At 41.9% G+C, this 18,098-nt stretch overlaps 1 protein-coding gene across 2 annotated transcripts; it reads left to right on the forward strand.

Annotated features, from left to right (window-relative positions):
• The first annotated feature begins 453 nt into the window (after positions 1 to 453).
• MYOZ1 (myozenin 1) lies at positions 454 to 18,098 on the forward strand. Of its 2 annotated transcripts, XM_075155437.1 has the most exons (6): positions 454 to 630; positions 2,786 to 2,887; positions 4,522 to 4,703; positions 13,356 to 13,590; positions 15,961 to 16,120; positions 16,969 to 18,098. In XM_075155437.1, the coding sequence occupies exons 2-6, from the start codon at positions 2,812 to 2,814 to the stop codon at positions 17,198 to 17,200; spliced, it is 885 nt and encodes a 294-aa protein (XP_075011538.1). In that variant the 5' UTR covers positions 454 to 630; positions 2,786 to 2,811; the 3' UTR covers positions 17,201 to 18,098. The 2 variants fall into 2 exon arrangements, with proteins under 2 accessions (XP_075011538.1, XP_075011539.1); XM_075155438.1 differs by lacking the exon at positions 2,786 to 2,887.

Genomic DNA, 18,098 nt, shown 5'->3' on the forward strand with positions numbered 1-18,098 from the left:
TTTTTCTTCTGTGCTTTCTGATGTATTATTTGAATGCCTGGCATTTGGGAAGTATCTATGAGAGCCTCGAGGACACTGGGTTGCATGATGGAGTGAGGAGGGGGCAGAAGGAGGGTGTAAAACAGAGCAAGACCCAAGGGAGCTTTTGAGGCATTACTGACAAACAGGATATTGAGAAGGTTTTATGAATTGCATTACAATGCAATAAGAGAAGGAAGGGGAACGGCATGTCGATTTGAACAGAGAGGAGGAAGAAGTGAGGCACCTATGGAGTGCCTGGTCTTCCTGGGAACTGAGGCAGTGATTGCAGGAGGGCTGAGGAGCAACCTTTTCCTTTCCCCTCTCCTCGGGGCTGGCGGCAGTGCTATCTGAGACTCTGCCCTCTGGGCTGTTGGCTATTAATAACCGCAGGATGCCTGTGCGAGCAGCCTTCAGGAGTCAAATTCACAGCACTTCGCATCAGCACTTTGTGCTGGGCAGAGCTTGCCTGCACCCAAGCACCCTGGGTGAGTGGGGCTGCTGGACAAGCCTCCCCAGCAGCACCCAGAGACGGGCTGGGAGGAAGCAGCCCACTGCTGAGCTCTGGGGCAGGTGCGTGAGCTGGTCTGAGCCTGGCACTGCAAGCCTGAGGTGAGTTGACCGGGCAGCAAAATAGTTTAGAGCAGGTGCTGGAGAGGGTAAAGACTGGTTTGGTTTGCAGCAAAAACAAGGAAATGACTGCTGCAAAGACCGATGCAGAAAAAGACAGAGGAATTGAACCAAGGGACAGAACTCAGGGGACAAAAGAAGAATTGTGGCCCTGGCTTTATGTACGGTATAGTGGGGAGGTTGGGGACTGAGGCTCCAGCAGCCTCCTTGCAGTGGGGTGGCTGAAAAAGCAGTAGTCCCAGTGTAGCTCTGGACCCTGTCCATAGTGAAAGACTGCTGCCCCTTTCCTTACACTAGACCAATTGCACGCAGCAGGTTTTCCACTCCCCAATCCTGCTGGATTAGTAAAGGAGGACAGCAGAATGGGATGGACTTGCCCTCACTGCTCCTTGGGAATGGGTGTGCTAGAGGAGCACGGTTCCCCACCAGGGCCAGCCCTTTCTGCCTTATCCCAGGGAGTCCACATTTGGGGCATACAGATGATTACCCTCTGTTTTGCCAGTCTTATGACCCATCAGATGGGCCATAACCTCCCACTCCCTCTGCCTCCTGGCAGCATTGCCCCTTTCCTGTCAAGGAGGGCCTGCTTCTTTTATATAGCCAAGCAGATGTCCATCTGCTCGAGGAGAATGTGCAGCGCGTGCTTTATAGCTGCACCTGCTTACGCTTGCTTTGGGAATACACCAGGATGGGTTCTTTTATGATGTGAACTACATAGACAGCGTCTCAGTAAAAAGAAAAGCTTGGAAATCTGAAAGAAAAACTAATCCAAGACAGTATCTGCCAATGTGATTGGAGCTGGTTTGCTGTGGCTGGGCTTCTTTTAGCAGTTATCATCACCTCATCACATGAAAATCATATTGCAAAAGGAGCAATGGTGGAATGAAACTGCAAAATACATAGGAGATAAAAATGTCTTGATCACAACAAGGGCAATGTAAAAACTCCTACAGTCAGCTGTTTGCTTGCTAGTTTTAAAATATAACTCATAGTTCAATGTCTTCAGTTCTGAAATTTTAAGCAACTAAAGTGCAAAAAAGCACAATGAGAGGGATGATTAGTTATTGTCTGCTATTGCTGAAGCCAACAGGTCTTTGCTCATTTTTCTTCGTATTTTATTGTATTAACTGAGGATCTGTCCCCCTATATGCTGTTGTTTGGGCATGGACAGTGATGAAGTGAAGGCAGGACATTTGTCCTACTTATTTACATTATGCGTGATAACTCCCCAAGAAGGACTCTGAGAAGCTGCCTGAAGTGGAATTGCTGAGATTTCTCCTAATTTTCCCTGACTTTGCAGTACAGACCTCTCATCCTATCTGGGGACAGAGATGGGGAACACTGTGCCAGAAGAAATCTCCCCTCCTCCCCCCTCCAAAATGATATGTGATAAGATCGATACATAAGATACAGGTGCAAGTCATTTCAAAAAACTTGGGCAAGCAACTTTTTCTTTAACAAGTTTGCCTGTGCCTTTTTCCTCCAGCCCTTCTGTAACAAAACAGTAGCAGTCATAAAAGACAGAATTACTTAGGGTTTTGATTTGTTTCTTTTTTTTTCAGAACTTGCAGTCTAGTGGTTTTTTGAATACCTATTCTAATTCTAATAGGACTATCTAAATATCCAAACCAAACTTGCATATTATTCAAAACACTCCCAAATAACTCACGGACAGACCCAAACTCTTTATACAAAAATATGTATTACCGTTAATGATATCTGCATGGTATTATAATATGGTATGATAGAGCAAATTTTCAAACTGACGTTCTGTTACTGCAGCACAAGATGGTAACAGAGCACCACTATGGCACACGTGGGTGCTGGGAGACTGCCATGTTGCAATTAAAATGCCTATTTTGGATGACAATGCTATATGGCACCTTGGCGATGCTTCTGCTGTAATCTACTGCCATATCTTCTGTCATAATGCTAAGTCTCCAAAGAACACCACAATGGCCTGCTGATGATATTCTGCATGGGATGATACCATTTACTAGCTCCTTCATGTGGAAGGCGTGGAAAAGAACCTGTGTGTGAAATGAAGGCTGTGTGTCTCTTAACTGTAGATGGCAGCTAAAAGAGAGGCAAGAAATACATTTCCAGTGTTTCATTCTCCATTTCCTTGTGTGTTTAGAGCAAAGCAGAGAACCCTTTGTGGGAATGCCCCTTGCAGGGACTCCTGCTCCTGTTAAAAGGAAAAAGTCCACTAAACTCATTGGGAAGCTGACACACGAAGGTAAGATATGCAAAACAGCACATGTGAGAATTGTTTGGATTTCAACCTGAATTACAGCCTTTAAAATTTCACACCCTGTCTGACTGAATTCCCAGAGCAAGACATGCAGTGAACACACCAGGAGGCAGAGCCACAAATATCACTAAAGCGGAGCCTTCAGCCACATCACATTTTCTAATTTACTATTAAAAGGCATTGCACACACACTTAGGTCAAATGTTGACCTAGATTACACTTTGTAAACCCATATTCTCCTGCAGCATTAATTTGGATGCACACCAGTGTGAATGGAAAGAGAACGTGATCTTTTACGTGTACGAATATTGCAGTGCCTAGTTATATTCTAGATTGTTCTCTCTCGTATAACCTTTGTCTCTAATTTGTTTTTCTTCTATGTGAGAGAATTCCTTTGATTCCAGCACTCATTAGTTGAAAAAGTCAAAGTCCTTACAGGGGGGTAATACAGCAGGAAGAATATAACTTGGGACACTTTTCTTTCTACAGAATACCTGTGTATTGGGTAGGGTGACTTTTAATTAACTGTGGTATCCATATCTTCTCTTTACTTTTGACAGCATGGGGAAGGTTTTGAGAGGTTTTGAAAAGTAATAATTCAGTGCTGTCCCTTTCTTCAGCCCCCAAAAAAGGCTGTAGAAACTTCTTTACTAGGGTACAGGTATATATTTTTCTGTTTGTCCATAATCCTTTATTCAAGTAAACAAATAAAAATCCAATTTTCAGTTAAAGGGCATTTCCTCCTGTGCTATGAAATAGTGCTATATAAATTGGCTTGCTAAAAAAAAAAATAATTTCTTCAGAGAATGTCTAATAAAATGAATGGCCTTATACCCATTTTATACCAGTTTAAGGATGGAGATTCATTCTCTGTTGTAAATAAGATGTAGAGGTGGTTAAGTGGTCTTAACCTTGCTTCATGCAGAAAAAAGAAAGCCTAGGAAAAGTTGCTTGTTTCTGAATGAAAAGCTTTAACTGCATTTCTGCAAGATTTTTACACTGAAAATGTTTGAATCCGTTCCTTTGATGGAGAATTGGTGGTACCAAATTAAATGGAAAAGGACTTATCGGGTAACCAGCGTATTAAGACTTGAAGAGAACATCAACTACATTTCCCTTTAAAAATTCTCCTTAAAACAAACAAACAAAAAGATATAATAACATTGAATCTTGCCATGGTTTCAGGATAATGTTTAAACCAAAGTGCGCCAGAGTTGTCCTTATTTATTATGTCAGCCCAATCCGAAGAGCTGACGGCCACTCATCTAACTCCAGAGGAGGGGAGGTGAGTCTAGGGCAGTAACCAGACAAGGCAGTGGTGCATTTTGAGGCAGTACTAAGGAATCCTGCTGCTCTGACTGAGGTGCTTCAGATGTGGGACACATGCATCTAGCTCCACTCTTCTCTGTGCAGATTTGCCTTGATTGCAAACCAGAGTAAATTCCACCCATCTATATCCAAAGCGCATCAATGTAAAAATTTGGTGCACAGGTTATTTCCTAAAAACTTAATTTAGAAGAGAATTTGGCTGCTTTAAAGTCATTACTGATGCTGGAAAGCAATGGACAAGAGACTTGGACGAGAGCACTTCCTAAAGCGTCCCATTTCATGTTTTGTAGTCATGCCACAAGAGGTGTCCAAGCTGAACTTGGGGAAGAAGATCAGCATCCCCAGAGATGTGATGCTAGAAGAGCTTTCTCTCCTCACTAACAAAGGATCCAAGATGTTCAAATTACGTCAGCTGAGAGTGGAGAAGTTCATTTATGAGAATAACCCTGATGCCTTCACCGACAATTCTGTGGTAGGTCAGAGATTAAAACTACAAAGCTTCTCCATACACCCAGGGGAAACAGGAATGGAGTGTACCCAAGCTCCCCTCTGTCTGGATGTGCATGGGCCGGGGGCAGGAGGGGTCTACCAGCAAAGTAGTGCAGGAAAAAGCCAAAATTATATAAACACACAAGTTTTATTTCCTTTCAGCAGCAGTATTAGTTTCCTTTGGCAAATACATGGGTGTCACACACGCAGCAGCATGAGAAAATTCAGTACTGAGTGATGAGAGAGGATTGCATGTTTGGCAGGTGTTCAGAGCTGCGCAGGGCAGGACTAATTGTTTTTGTATCCATTCCATTTCTTCTTTGCAAGATGGAAATGATCCATCCAGGTCTGACTTCAGCTCCAGTAGATGCAGTTCTATTTTTAGCCTAGGATACACTTTTATGCTTCCTGCTGGGCAGAGTCCTCTGCTCATTTCTGCAAGAAGTTCCATAAATGAAAACTCAGACAGAAACCTCTAACCTGACACTGCAATATCTTCAGTTTATTTTCTAGAAGATACATTTGTTTTTTTCTAAAGTATTTTCCTATCAGATGTGGTGTATAAATTCAAACATTCTTTTTTTTCCCCTTTCCCATGAGTTAGTACTGTTATTTAATCTTTGAACTTCTCTCTACAGTTAGTTGCCTGGTGTAAAGTCTTCTGAAGATACTTAAACTTTTACAAATGAAACTCTCCTTTCACAGGATTGTCAGCAGTTCAGTAAAACAAATAGAAAATGTTTCAGGTTCATATGCATTTTGATGCAGCATCTCCTGATGTTCTTTAACATTTATTTGGTGTCATTTTATCCCTTTATGGCATCTATTTTCCAGTCCAAGGAAACTCAAGCAAAATAATAAAAGTCAAGCTGCCAAACAAAAACACGCTGTTTTTTAGCCCTCTGATGTTTTCAAAAGCAGCAGTAAGTAAATCTTTGTAGTTCACTTCTAAAAATGACAATTTGGGAAACAGGATGTGCAAAGATGCCTGAAAAAAAAATGTCATTAAAATTACAACAGTAGGTCAGATTACAGATCAGGGATGACAGACCAGAGATATAGCAAGCGTATCTGGTGTTATTAGACTTCGGGCAGTTTCTTCATCTCTTTGTGCTTTGGGTAGTTCATCTCTTCAGTGAGCTATCTCCTAGAAAGGATGTGAGAATGAATGGTGTGTTTGAACTTCAGACACTTCAGTTGAAAATCCTAGAGAAATGCAAGCTGTTTTTACAAATACTCAGCAATCTCAGAGCTCCTAAAACATATAAGGGCCAAGTTCATATGTCAGAATCTGCTGCAGTGAGGAGAAGTGAGAAAATAATAAAGTGAGGGAATAAAAAGGCTGAAGTCCAAACTTTCAGAAATTTGAGGGTGTCACTTCAGGGTGTCCAGTCAGAGAAATACAAAGTGAATGAGCTGTGACAAACTGACTCAAAACTGGACATGCACAGAGTCCCTCCAAGACTGACATTACAAAGGCTGATGACAATTGCTTCTTTTTTGTTAGCTGTTATTCCTACTTTGTTTATTCATCCATGCCTGACGTTCACTCCATAACCTTTCTGTAGTGAATCTCTCCTTCTATTCTGTAAGACCACCCCTGCTCCCAAGCTCTTTGAGCAAGACTGTAAGATACTGTGCTGTGGAGAAATGTATTTGAGGGTTAAACAAGACCTTAACAAGTCTAGGATTTTCTTCATGGCTTTGCTGTATGAGAACAATGGCATGGTCTCCAAACAGCTGGTACTCTGCTTTAAAATCCTCCATGATTCACTTTCAGCGCTATCTTTTCTCCACATTCAAGGTACAGATAACAAGTCTCCTTTGGTCAGTGCAGGAAGACTTCAGACTGCCCTACAGCCCTCGCTCAGGGCCAGCTTAACAGGATCACAAACATAATTGTTACCATTTGCTGGCTGCCCTGTGCGCTCTGTGCAAGGACTCTGGCAGGCTGCATCCACTGCCTCTGTGGATAACTGTTCTCATCACCACAGCCAGCATGAGTTAGCACCTTTGCTGGCAGTCAGAGTAGTGAGAAGAAAAGCTGAGCGATAGCAGCAACTGAGCCATCCTCTCGGAGAGCTGGTTGCTCTTGGGCAGGTAAAGGCAACAGATCTGTGGCCTCACTGTTATCTTCCAAACCATCAGGACAATGCCTGACCTTAGCACCAAATAACTTTCATCAAAAAGCCCTTTTGATTGCAATATTTGATTAGCGTTCTGTTCCCTTCCTTTCTTGCTCCTGGCTCTGCTCAAAGGCACATGCAGAAAAGAAGGCTTAAACAAAAAGAAACTGTGGGAGGAAGATATGAAAGAGTAAAGAACTCCTACTGCTACTTCCAGTTTCCCCTTCCCCGTTAATTTTCATGTCCTTTGCTCTCCATCCCAAAGAAGTCCTTGTGCTTTTAAGGCTGTGGGACAGTGAAGGGATTTAAAGCTGGTGGTGTGTTTTCTGCTTTTATATCATAGATTTCTTAACTGTCTTAGAATATTCTCAGGACACACCTAGCAAAGCAAGGCAAGAAAGGTCTGAGATGGAATACAGATTGTTTCTTTCCCCCAGAAAAAGTTTAACAGCAAGGTAATGGAATATAAAAACACACGAAGAGAAAGGTTATTAAAAATAAATCCAAACCATATAAGGGGTCCCAGAATAGCCTGTGCTGTAGCCATAAACCTTTTCCACACAAGGGAGAAGATCTCAGCAGTCATGTGTCATCGATCCACCCTCCTGCTTCTCTCCTCCAACCACACTGGACAATCAGATCAGCCTCCTTACTTTTAGCAGAGAAAACTTATATATTGTGTGCGCGTGAACGTCAGACAGCTCCATGCAAAAGTGAGAACCTGCCACTTGCTCTATCACTGCTGCGGCTTTACCCATCCAGTTTAAGGCAAACAGTAGCTAAACCCACAGTCAAAAGGACCAACCATTCCCAACATGAGCAAAATGAAATGCACTACCTATTGTATAGCTGTTTTCAACTGTGACCCTCTTCTCTTGCAAATATACAGTTCAAGGGGATGTTTTTAGGGAGGGCTGAGTTTGACACTTTTAGCACACTGATATCCTGCCAAACAGGGAGAGTTCATGTGATGTCCTCCTTGTTTGCTGCTGTGCTGGAGAAGCTGGGGTCTGCTGAGCCCTGTCTAGTAAATCAGAAGAAGGATTTCTTCTCCTCACCCGAGGCTCTGCCACCCTGTCGCAGGAACTGTGGTTCTCTCCATGTCTCAGAGGATATTATCAACTCACAGCTCCTCACTGTGGAGCTGCAAGATCCAATTTACTACTGACTAAAGACCATGATGAAATCCTATCTTGCTATCTGACCAGCATCTGACCAACTATAGCATGAAGGAAATTACTACATTTACTTTTTAACGGTGAAACTGAACCATGGGGTAGATATTAACAAATCACCCAAAATCATAGAGAGGGTCTCAGTCTTATCTCTGCATCTCCTAAATCCCACTTCACTGTTCAGCAATTAATAGATCAGCAGTTCACGGACCTTTTCTCCACTTCATAATGATAAATTTGTTTGGCCTCAAACACATCAAGATCATGTGAAACTATATTTCTTAGCCTTACAGCCCCACTCATTATTGCCCTACCTCCTCTCAAGGTCCCACCTCCGCTTTGGGAACCTCGTGTAAGACCTTCCTACTATCTTCAAGGTGAAACTGAAAACAAAACCATAGTTATGCTTTTTGGGTGTTGCTGTTATGGTGTTTTTCTTCCAGTGAGGATCTTTAAAAATAGTCTTCTGCAAATCAAAGTCTGTGGCCTGATTTGGGTGACATGCAGGAGACAGTTTATAAAAAGACTTGATTTGCCTCTTTTTTTTTTTTCCCTCTTTCTGCTTTACCTACCAGATCTTAAATTAAAACCATTAGGAAGGTGGAATAACCAATATCTGAGTAGACAATTATCAGCAGTAGTACATCAAAAAACCCCGGACCCACAAACAAAAAAACCCACCTTGATACTTTCTCAGACTCGCCCACAAGTTAAAATAAATGCCGTTTCCACATCTTTGGCAATGCTTGGATGAAAACAAGCTGAACATGTGTCGGCAAGTAATTTCTGCTGGACTTCAGATAAGGTCTCTTCAGATAAGCTAAGACACCAACTGTGAAACAAAACATAAGAAGTGAAAAAGGGTTAAAGAATTGGATTACTGTTGTTCTGGATAATGGCAGGAGTTACCCTGTATTCCTTTTGCTGCTGAACAAGAACTCAGAGGCGTAAGCAGAGGTGGCAGGAAGAGAATGGAAGTGGTTATGTTACAACGCCAAAAGTGGTGCTTCACAGCAGACAGAAGTACACAAACAACCTGCCTCAGAGATCTTACATGTTAAGTAGCCAGACATGATACAGTGTGTGAAGGAAAGCATAAGGACGGAGGAACAGAGATGTTATCATGCAGCTACTTGGTTCAATGCACAAGCATGCACTGATGGCTCTGTTTGCCCCTTAACGTACTTAGAAGAATGCCAGTCAAGATCACTATAGGTAGGGTTAAAGGGAAAATGTCAGGAAAAGCATTCTTTCTAGGAAGTCTGCTCTGCAGGAAATATTAAACCTTTTGAAAAAATGTTACAGGATAACCGCAAGCTGAGATATGAGAGAGTGTCAGGTATTGACCTAAGTGGAGTGAGCCAGCTGAGATGTAACTTTTCTAACAGAATGAGCCTTACTGTGCTTGAGTTGGATCGGTGCAGAAAACCTGGAGGTCCCAACTATACCCAAAGCTGTATAAAAGTGAACATGAAGTCTGGTGCCTTCTCACTCAAGAAGTGACTGGTGTGGAAACAGCAGAATGACAGAGAGGAAGACCCGTTTATTTTCCACAGCAGTTTGTCGGAGCACTGTGAGAAAACTTTGGACCGAAATTCTGAAACTCAATTTCTTTCATCCACAAAGACAATGCGGCAAGGATGATATAAAATATACAAATAAGATACAAATAATTTTGGGTAGTATTAGATAAAAATTCCCATTATTTAGATGGGTAAATTCAGGCATAGAGGTGAAAAATAATTTGCTTAAGATTAAACAGCAAGTCAGAAGCAGACCTGGAAATAGAAAGCAGGAGCTCAACCCACTGAACTGTGCCTCTTGGGGGAGCATGTTTAAACAAAAATTAGCTTAAGATACTTTAACAGCTGAGGTTACTTTTTATTTTCATCCTTTTTTTAAAGTGAATCATAGGTTTAAGGCTATGCAACTCCAAATTAAGGACCAAAGCACACACTTCGATAAAAACAGCAGGCAGTCTATGAGACTCTCAAAGTGTCTACATTTTAAATCTCCCATCCCATCATTAAGAAGCATTTGAGTGGCTGCCACTGAGAGGACGCAGTCACTTCAGTAACTTCAGAAGTGTTAGTAACCACATAGGCATCAAACCTTTGGGAAGCTCTTTATCAGTGAGGTGGAAATAGAAACACATTTGTTGGCCTCAATCATTCTCTTTAGGGCACTGCAAGGAGCTGACGGGGAGCACACAGTGTCTCCTCCTGGGGACTGCCTGCAGTGACGTCAGGGCCTTGAGATACTTAGAGATCTCAGCTCCATTAGTTGGATCGTCTTTCATTATCTATTTTTCATGAGACACATGCAGTAGCTTTAGAGAATTCAGAATTCATCCATCTAGGCACTCAGCCTGCAGGATCAGGCTCTTGCTAGCACTAAGGACTTGAAAGACATGAGCCCAATTTGTTTAATCAACCCAGGGGACTACACATCACATGAACTTGCCACAGTTGTTCTTTTGTTAGAGTGGATTTAGGGATGCCCAGGGACTGATAACACCCACTACCTTCAGCAATGCACCAACAGGGCAGACCCTACCACGGAGTGGTGTGTGATCTGCCCCCAGAGCCAACAGGATAAGGTTATCAGCCTTCTCAATTGGCACTCCTGGGCTTCTCTCCTCTGACTGACTTCCACCAACAGGGTCGATCAACCCTATCTGAGAAGTCGGTTTTGTGATGTGAATAGGCATATACGTAAAAGCTCCACATCCTGTTAGCAACGTCCCAAGACACGCATTCCCCTCAAGTGTAAGCCATATTTCACTCCGAACACCCTGACCAGAGGCATGCTATAAGTACCGGAGACAAAGCTGCACCTACCCAGCTTTGACTACGTCAAGACTCCTGCTTGAGGCTGCCGTTCCTGAGCTCTACTCTCTTGGAATGAGCTCATTTGAATCCACCGAGCTTCAAGATTTCAAAAAGATGACTTTGCCTTTGCCTCCTGTTATAGAAAAAGAAGATTCTCCTATTAATTTGAGCTAAGACAATCTATTGTGGTGGGCAAAACTGAAGAAAATTATATTTTTATTCTAGCAAGTGAGTAGACTGGGGTATTGCATGGAAAATGGGTCTTTCCTATCTGAATGGAGATGTCTGCCAAACATAGGATGTTTTTCCAGTGGGTCCATGAAGAATCATGAACTAGCCTGAGACCAATCAAATGAATTTCATTTGCAGCTAAATAAGATTTAGGTGTGACTTTCCTGAGGCAGACCTTATGTTTCAGGGAAACTTCACTCCTGCTTAGTGATAATACTGCAATTTAAAATAACACCAGATGACAATGATGCCCCTTCCTTGAGTCACATCAAATACTGCTGTGCACAACATTCAGCCCTTTTTACTATAGCTCATGTTATGCTGATGTTTTGTGACCTTTTGTTTTTGCAGGCGAGTGCATGTAAGTAACCAGAGGAAAAGAGAAATAAGCATTTAATTTTCAGGAAGGGCACACAGCATGGGTGAAACTTGAAGAAAAACAGATGCAAATTCTGTTTTGAAATTACTGAGCAAATCAGGAGAAGCATTAACCTTGCATATATATTAATGTTTTGAGAATAACCTCATTCTGAACCCTAGCCCTCAAAAAAACCTTTTTTCAGTTTGCCTTTTTACAGCTCCCACACATAATTGCTTTTACATAGCTCCCACACATAATTGAACAGATTGCCCTGCTAGCTCCTGTGTACAGCTTAATGCTTACAATCCTATCCCTTCTCAGTGCTTCCTGACATTCATGGGAACATTATCTCCTCTGTTCCTAAAAAGGGAATTCCCTACAGCTAGGAGGAGGACAGACAGTCCTTAAAGGCCCTCGGGGCACCAGCTCTGCCACTTCAGCCTGCAGCTGGCTGCCTGCCTGGGTTGCAGCCTGGTGACCTGCTGTGAAACCCTGGACACTGTTGCTGGAGACACACGGAGCGGAGGGTTAGATAATTCTGCCTTGAGCCGTGTGGGGTTTTCGCTTCTCATCTATTTTTAGCTGACCGAACAGCTGGCCTTGGAAGCCTGTTCACAGCCGGGAAAGCTGCTTTTTGCTAAACTGTACTAGGTGTAAGAGCCCTGAGAAAGCCTTAACGCTCTGAGAGCCAGTCCTGAGGTTGGCACTCTTGTCTCCCATTGGCTGCCTGAGATGAATTTATACAAGCAGAATTGCTGCCTGAGGAACCACAGATTCATTCAGCTTCAGCTGTATTTGTTACATCTTTGCGCATCTATAGCCAGTCCCCTAGTCCAACAGGAAAGACCATATGTGATATATATAACCCAGGTTACTTGTATTATAGAGCTGTGTGGGCTGTAATTCACAAGAGACACTTTTTTATATCTGATAGGAGTCAAGCTTTGATCTCACTTATGACCGATGTTTCCAAACATATTATATGAGTTTCTGTTCCACACAAGTACTCATTAAAATTGCTGTGTGCAAGGACAGGACCTTGTGCTGGCACCACAGGGTCTATAAATCCTGCATGGTCTGTTTGCTCTTTCACTATGTACTGCACTGTATTGTGCCTTCTAGTCTGGACTGGGGAGAGTGGACGGCCTGGACAATAAGACCAACTTGATTTTACTGATGGATACAGCTTGCTTTCTTGTCTTGTTGCTGGTTAGATTTGGTTCATTAATGCACATATTGCTACAAACAGAACTCTTCCTTTTTGTCATTTTCCTCCTGTGGTCTCCAGGAAGTCTTTCATGTTTTCCCAGGCTGCTATTTCTACAGTCTTTCTCAATGTTTAAATATCCCTCGCCATGCAGACCTTCATCTATATGGAAAACAGACATACGGGCTTTTATGTTGTCTCAAGTCCCCCGTTGTTCTGGTGCCCTGTAACACTTAGCTCCCACACTGCAATTGAGCTGACTTTGCTGGGCTATCTTAACCTTGACACGAAAACACTTCCTATTTCTTGTCCAGCTTGCTTTCCCTCAGGTTAGCCAATGTATCTCTGTCTGGACCTTTACCTGCTCTGGCAAAAGCTGTATTTCCTTTCCCTTCCTCCTGTATTTCATACCGATCGCTGTTGGGGACAATACAGAGATCCCTCTCTTCTCACTCTGATCATATGCAATGACTATGAGGTGTCCATTAAAAGGTATGCTTCTGTTGCCCTTGCTGCTGTTCTACAACTGCTCCTATACTGAATATAGAGAATAATTCACACGAAGTTCTGCCACTGGTTTTGTAACTGAGACACAAAACTGGTCAGATCACCAGGACTCGGGAGTTCATGTTCTGGGGACCCAACCCTGCAAATGTGAATGGACCATGTCTTGTAACAGGGATTCCTCTTTTCTCCTGCTGTAGGATCACTTTCAGAAGTTCATCCCACCAGGAGGGCATTACGGGGAAGATGCTCATGGCTATGCCCACGGGCGGATGGTAGGAGGAGTGACAGCTGGGCAGCATGGCTCCAGTAAGCAGCAGTATTCTGCTGTTCCTCCTAGGCCTGGAAGCAAAGGAGGCCCTGGGGACAGCGAAGGGGAGCATGCAGGGGAATCGGCTGGAAGAGGTAGAGAAGGAGGCGATGGTGCTGAGAAAGGCAAGTATCTCTCTGCAGGAACAAGAAATAGCTAAAGCTATCAGAGCTCATGCCAACCTTTCTCTTAGGGACAAATAAATTAATTTGACTAAACCCTGAATTCTTCCAAACTAAATTCCATTGCGAAGGAGAAAAGTTAAACTGCCTTTAGCTTGATAGTTTTGTTTGCATGCTTCTGTATTGCTCAATCATAGGCAAGAAGCAGAAATACCTGCCTTGGCTGGACCAAAGCAGTGATGGGAAACTTAACTACTGAGCTCCTAAGGTTGATACAGCAGTATGCCAGTATGGCATATCCTTTCCTTTAAAGGGTTTCATGCTGACCACTATTGGAGATAGTAGTATTAGCTCTTTAGCTCAGCAGCCTGACCTGACACATCAGTCTTGAGTATATCAGCTCCGATTTCAAATCAAAGTTTTCACCTGAACAAACAGCACATTTTGGATAATCTTCAGAAACGAACAGCACTATTTCAAAAAGTTACCTGGTAATCACCACTGGTCTACTGAAGCAGTATCTTTATGAGTAAAAGTATTTTTCATTGAATTTAGTCCTTGCTTAATTTTATCCTCTGTTTGGTTTGGCCAGAAACCTCTAGAACCACATCCCTTATATGAAAATCAGCAGGTGAAATTGTTATTTTAACAGTCCCTGTGGGATTTTACAACAAAAAGCAAATTTGCTTGGGAACCAGGAACCGCTGTCATAAGTGACCAAATGAGTGACTTGTAAAATCCAAGGTTTTTCATTTACATTCTGGAAGAATGTGCATTTTATAACAAAATCACCTTTTACATTACTGGGCATCCCTGTGAAAAAGAAATCTGTGTAGACTCTCTGTGTTCTTATAGGAGATTTTTCTCCATTATTATTCTATTTCTGTGTGCAGGGAGAAGGAGGATTAACATCGTGCCATAGCTTTTATTGCAGAGATAGATCCAACTGCTTTTATTTTTCAATCCTAGCAATCAATTTACTTGTAAACTACTTAGTTTAAGTCCTTCACACAGAAAGAAGGGGGTAGTTGTTTTTATTTTTTAATGAAAGTGAGATTCTTGTACATGCCTGCAAATCTCTGAAACCAAGAAAGCCCAGGATTTGGCAAGGTTTGAAAAAAATAAGCAAGACAAAGAAAGAAGGTGTGAAAAAGAAGAAAGTTTCAGATAAGAGTAATAGCGTTCATTCTTTGCCACTTACTTCATAAGGATTTATGTTTTCTACACAAACTATAGCACCATGAAAGCACCAGAATGTCTAACTCCATTAACATATTATTCCCATCTGTCCTAATCAAGCTAAGCAGAAATTATTGCTCAGGAGTTTTAAGGTTTCTGAAGGATAAGAATCTTAACAGTGTGCTACATATCAATACACAACCAATGTTCTTATTAGCAAGGTGGTATTATACACACTTGGAAGAAAAAAAGAAAAAAAAAAAGAGGCACACAGAATGAAAACCCTTGTCTAAGCTCATTTGCTTAATGGAGCAGCCAGAAGCTAACCTAAAATTTCTGGCAATCAAGTATCTGACTTAACAGCAAAGTGCAGCTCTGTCACTGACAGGATTTTAACTTCCAGAGAGATACCCCATCATATTTTCAAATTGCTTTTAGCCATCCTGAGGTGTTTGAGCCAGGCTTATCTCTAACATCCTGGCTCAGGAGGAGGAAAATATGGATGTTTGTTAATGTAATCACAAAGAAAATGCCAACTTATAAAAATACTGACACAAGGGAGATGGTAATTTTATTACATTCAAGAATAGACTACTGAGGAAGACGTTAGTAAAGATGGTTGTGGGTTGCTAAGACCCTGAAATACGATGGTTAAAGGTTTTTGGTCAGTTAGAGCCAACTTCAAAGTTTGAACCTACTTTGGAGTTTATAGTCAGGGCTTTGTTTGTTGCATCTGATGATGATGATGAGGTTTATGTGGAGGGTTATGTCTGCTATGATCAGACAGAGAGAAGTAAATTATGAAATTAGATAGCATTTTGCCTTGTATAAAGCTTCCCCCAAGGTAGTGAAAGAGATGATGGGATAAGGACATTGGTTCTTGGGGTAAGAGGTTTCTATTTGAGCAACCAGAAAGAACAATGAAAAATTAGCTTTCAAATATATGCTCTAAAGCAAATTCCTGGATGAGTGGCTCTTAGATTGTAGTACACCTGCTTTTGTGGCTAAGGACGGAAGTGGCATGTGACAGTCTTTTTTAAGAGAAATCTAACCATAAAATCTCAGACTTGATCTAGGAGTTACAGAATCTGGAAACAAAGCTGGTGTCTCAACTTCAATAGCAGCATACAGAAAGGCAATGTATTTAGAGTAAGTGTCATCTAAGTGGAGTGTTTTACCTTTCTCTGTTTACAGATGGAAAGTCAGGAGGCAAAAAAATCACTATATTTAAAACTTACATCTCCCCCTGGGAACGAGCAATGGGTATCAGCCCCGAGGACAAAAGTCAGTTCACCACTGACTTACTGTCATATAGTCCCAAGGCTGATTTCCCCCATTACAAGTCTTTTAACCGGTAAGTCTTCTTGGATATTCAATTCAGTTTATTTAGCATGAGAAAACACAATGACCCTGGCCATAGCCCTCCTGTCTTGTGCAATGTAAATAAGTTTAAGTTGCATGTCATGTTGCTCAGCACAGTCTCCTGTGGATGAAACGTTTAGAGGCCTACGAAGAGAAGATACATTAAGAGCTGGAGATTTTAATTCAGGACAGAAAACCTACGCAGCAGGCTAAGAGGACTTTAATCCTATTTCCCTTTCTTTCTCGACCCATTTGATCAGGGAGATTTAGTTTGCCACTGTTTATTACTGCAGCCATTTAAAGTTCAAGAGTTCCTGAACTCTTGAAAAATACTTACGATCAGAAGCCATATACTTCACAGTACTTCAGATAACAATCAGGATCTTCCTGCTGCTTCTGATAAGAACTGAAAGTTTTACAAATATTTCTAGGGCAGCAACAATTTTCTGTTAGCCTCTCTATATAATTTTGGCACCCACTTCCATAGCCTCAGCACATCTGTACCCAGGACAAACCCAAATCCCACTCACTTCTGCAGTAACACAGCCTCTGCCTCCTACATGTACGGGGTACCAATAGGTGTGAAAGGTGTATGGTTTGATGGAGATTGATGCAACAGGAGTGAAGGAAGTGCACAGGAGCAGAGACAGGGGTTTTTGTTTTTAAATCTTTTCTAGTACATAGGCAATGGATATGTATATGTTCTTGGGAAGGATTTGTTGGCCAGTCAACTGCAACAGTGGTAAAATTTACAATCTCGATAACTTTGATAATTTATTTTCTAAATCCCGTTGTTTACCTATGCTCTGTTTGCTAACTCCATGTATTCTCCTATGCCAGGACTGCCATGCCTTACGGGGGTTATGAGAAAGCAGCCAAACGGATGACCTTCAAAGTGCCTCAGTTTGATATTTGCCCTTTGCTTCCAGAATCTCTCATGATATATAATCAAAATTTCAGCAACAGACCCTCCTTCAACAGAACCCCAATACCTTGGATGCCTTCAGGAGATTCCTCTGAGTACCATACTGAGGTCAATGTGCCAAGGAGTGGTGAAACAGAAGAGCTGTAAATCCCCACTGCCAAGGCCTTCCTTTTTTCTCAGCCCTTTTTATTTGCAAGTTGACAGTAAGGAGCTGAGAAGTGCAACTCTAGTTCTGTCAGCCCTTCCCTTCTTTTGCCATTAGCCCAGACAAGTTCCTAGCAGGTTCTAAACCTATCTTCGCTGTGGTGTTAATCCATATCAGAAACAGCTTGAGGGAAAGGAGCTTTTTATTCACCAGGGCATAAAAGGGCAAAACTAGGAAGTGTTTTTCTGTTTAGCAATGCTAAATGCTGCCTGTCTGCTCCATAATAAATCTGTTTTGTCATATATTAACAAGTAATAAAACACGAAGAGGAAAAAAAGCCTTTGTGTATTCTCTTTAAAAAATGCTGCTGAATCAATTTGGGGATTAGCAATAACAGAAGTTTCAATCTCACAACTAGACTTGGAAGAAAGATCGGGGACTCATGGGGATGGTCATATCAAGGTGGCTTGGATAAATACTGCAAAATTGATGGTGAAGAATGATGACTCTGAGAGGAAACGATACAGGTAATCATAACAGCATCAGAGACAAAATAGCAAGTCAGCCTGTCAGTGTAACAGACAGATTTAAGTCTTTCACTGTCACCTCAGATTCTCCAGTTCTCCAGAGTATAAAACAGGTGATAGCTTAAGCAGTTTTTTTTTCACGTGGAGAGACCAAGAAGGCAATAGGTCAGGACAGAGGCACACCCAAGTGAGATGACTTGCCCATAGTTAAAGAGCAAGAAAGAAAAAGCTTTAATTACAACAGAAGTAATTTGACACCCGCCACAGTGCATTACTCAAACACACAGCATCAAAGTCTATTCCATTTCTTGTAACAGTTTTATCAATGCCACACATATAGAAAGAAAGGCAGGCACTGTGGAAAACCAATAAA

This window comes from Calonectris borealis, chromosome 7, assembly GCF_964195595.1.
Source record: "Calonectris borealis chromosome 7, bCalBor7.hap1.2, whole genome shotgun sequence".
NCBI classification, from domain to species: domain Eukaryota; kingdom Metazoa; phylum Chordata; class Aves; order Procellariiformes; family Procellariidae; genus Calonectris; species Calonectris borealis.

What these genes read in the sequence shown, in the direction of transcription:
- MYOZ1 (XM_075155437.1), top strand. Translation starts at nt 2,812, where the DNA reads ATGCCCCTTGCAGGGACTCCTGCTCCTGTTAAAAGGAAAAAGTCCACT. An exon ending in TGGGAAGCTGACACACGAAG is followed by an intron (nt 2,888 to 4,521) that starts GTAAGATATGCA and finishes CATGTTTTGTAG; the next exon opens with TCATGCCACAAGAGGTGTCC. An exon ending in AGGCGATGGTGCTGAGAAAG is followed by an intron (nt 13,591 to 15,960) that starts GCAAGTATCTCT and finishes CTCTGTTTACAG; the next exon opens with ATGGAAAGTCAGGAGGCAAA.